Below are 1,798 nucleotides of genomic sequence, written 5' to 3'. Positions count from 1 at the left end.
TTTTTAAAGATTTTATTTATTTATTTGAGAGAGAGAGAGAATGAGAGACAGAGAGCATGAGAGGGAGGAGGGTCAGAGGGAGAAGCAGACTCCCCGCCAAACAGGGAGCCCGATGCGGGACTCGATCCCGGTACTCCAGGATCATGACCTGAGCCGAAGGCAGTCGCTTAACCAACTGAGCCACCCAGGCGCCCACGCATGTATGTTTTTAAACACACACACACACACACACACACACACAAATGCCTATATTAGTAATGGACTTATAGGAAACTTAATCTCTTCCAGTTTTCTCTACTCACCACTGAAATTTCTAGGCAATTTCTATTGTCAATGCAATATCTAAATGGGAATTCAGTCCTGATTTTAAACTCTTGCTACACGTTATCCATAAAAGAACTTAGCTGGTATCTTTGAGTCCATAAAATTAGAAAACAACACACTATAGTTACAAAGCATATTTTTTTAATCTTCCTTCCTGCTCTCAAATGATACTAATAGATAGTTATCAATATGTAGGATTGAAAAATAACAGCTACAGGGAAATAAAGAGGTGATACAAAACTCTGTTCAAATTCAGATATTAAAAAAAATTACATACCCAAAGCTTCACTATAGTAGGAATCCCATGATTTCCAAAGAGTGTCAAACATGTAGTCCTGCAGATGGTAGGAGATGAAATTTCTTACTCTGTCAGTGAAAGACATCTGGTCGGTGAGTTCTGATAATATAGCAGGAACATAGGAAGGAGGGAATGGTACCTTCCCACAATGCTTTTCCACTGTTGAAGCTGGAGAAAACCTCAAGGAGTACATAAATGGAATTCCCAATTTTAAAGCTACTATATCACCACAAGGAAATACTGGATCTGATATCAGGATGTCAAATTTGCTTTTCTTCAGCTTGTCCATCAGCTTTTGGTTTTTGAGAACACCATCACAGATTTCTCTAGACAGTATGTGAAAGTTCTTGATGACTCTGGCTATCTCCTGATAGAATCTCCAAATGGTTGAAGGAGATGGCCTATTTTCCATCCATGTCAAAACAAAGTCCTTGATGACTCCTTCTATTCTTTCTTTGCCAAAGGGCACCTTATATATTTCAAATATTAGAGATGAGTTAGAGGTCGGCGAGATGAAAAGTGCACCAGAGGCAACTAAGACAGTCACGTTATGCTCCTTTTTAATCAACTCATCTATAAGTATCTTAATGTTCAGCCAATGACTCCCTTCCATTGGCCAAATCAGAACATTCCCACCAAGAGTGATTCCTAAAAGACTAATCGTAAGAGATAACAGCAGAATGTTCTTGTTTAACATGATGTAGCTTGATGTAGAAGACTTGATGAGATGTGACATAAATGAATTTCTCTGCTTTTTGAGCAAAAAGGAAAGGCAAATTATTTTTCAGTTTTGATTCAAAACAATTGATACCCTTAAGAGTCTTCCCTAGACCAAATGATACTACTCACGGTAGCACAATATTTTATGATAATTACAGGCTTGGGGTAACATGTGTCTTCCTTCTCAACCTGTTCCTTTAGCTGGGTTATGATTCTTACTCTCTGATCATTTTCTTAAACTTGATCCTTCAAACCTTTCATTACATCTCATAATTGTGAAATTCTTACTATTAAATTCCACGAAGCCACTATATATCTCAACTCTACACTCAGGCCTGGGTACTGAAATATCAGATTGGGTCAGAACTTACTCAGAAATGTAGACATGCCAAGGCTATAAATTTTCCAATATTTAATAAATTTAATAAAATATCATTAGCAACAATTAAATATTAT

General features: G+C 37.2%; 1 protein-coding gene across 1 annotated transcript; it reads right to left on the bottom strand.

Moving 5' to 3' along the window:
- Window positions 1-601: 601 nt before the first annotated feature.
- On the bottom strand, window positions 602-1,515 carry LOC145718971 (UDP-glucuronosyltransferase 2A1-like; the record flags this gene model as incomplete). Its single annotated transcript, XM_081810483.1, has 1 exon — window positions 602-1,515. A coding segment is annotated over exon 1 (757 nt), but the record flags the coding sequence as incomplete, so codon positions are not given.
- Window positions 1,516-1,798: the final 283 nt, after the last annotated feature.

The sequence above is a fragment of the Leptonychotes weddellii genome, unplaced genomic scaffold, assembly GCF_054177405.1.
Source record: "Leptonychotes weddellii isolate Sample4059 unplaced genomic scaffold, ASM5417740v2 HiC_scaffold_26859, whole genome shotgun sequence".
Taxonomy (NCBI): domain Eukaryota; kingdom Metazoa; phylum Chordata; class Mammalia; order Carnivora; family Phocidae; genus Leptonychotes; species Leptonychotes weddellii.
The sequence above is the reverse complement of the archived record's forward strand: the minus strand, read 5'-3'. Positions and strand labels throughout refer to the sequence as shown.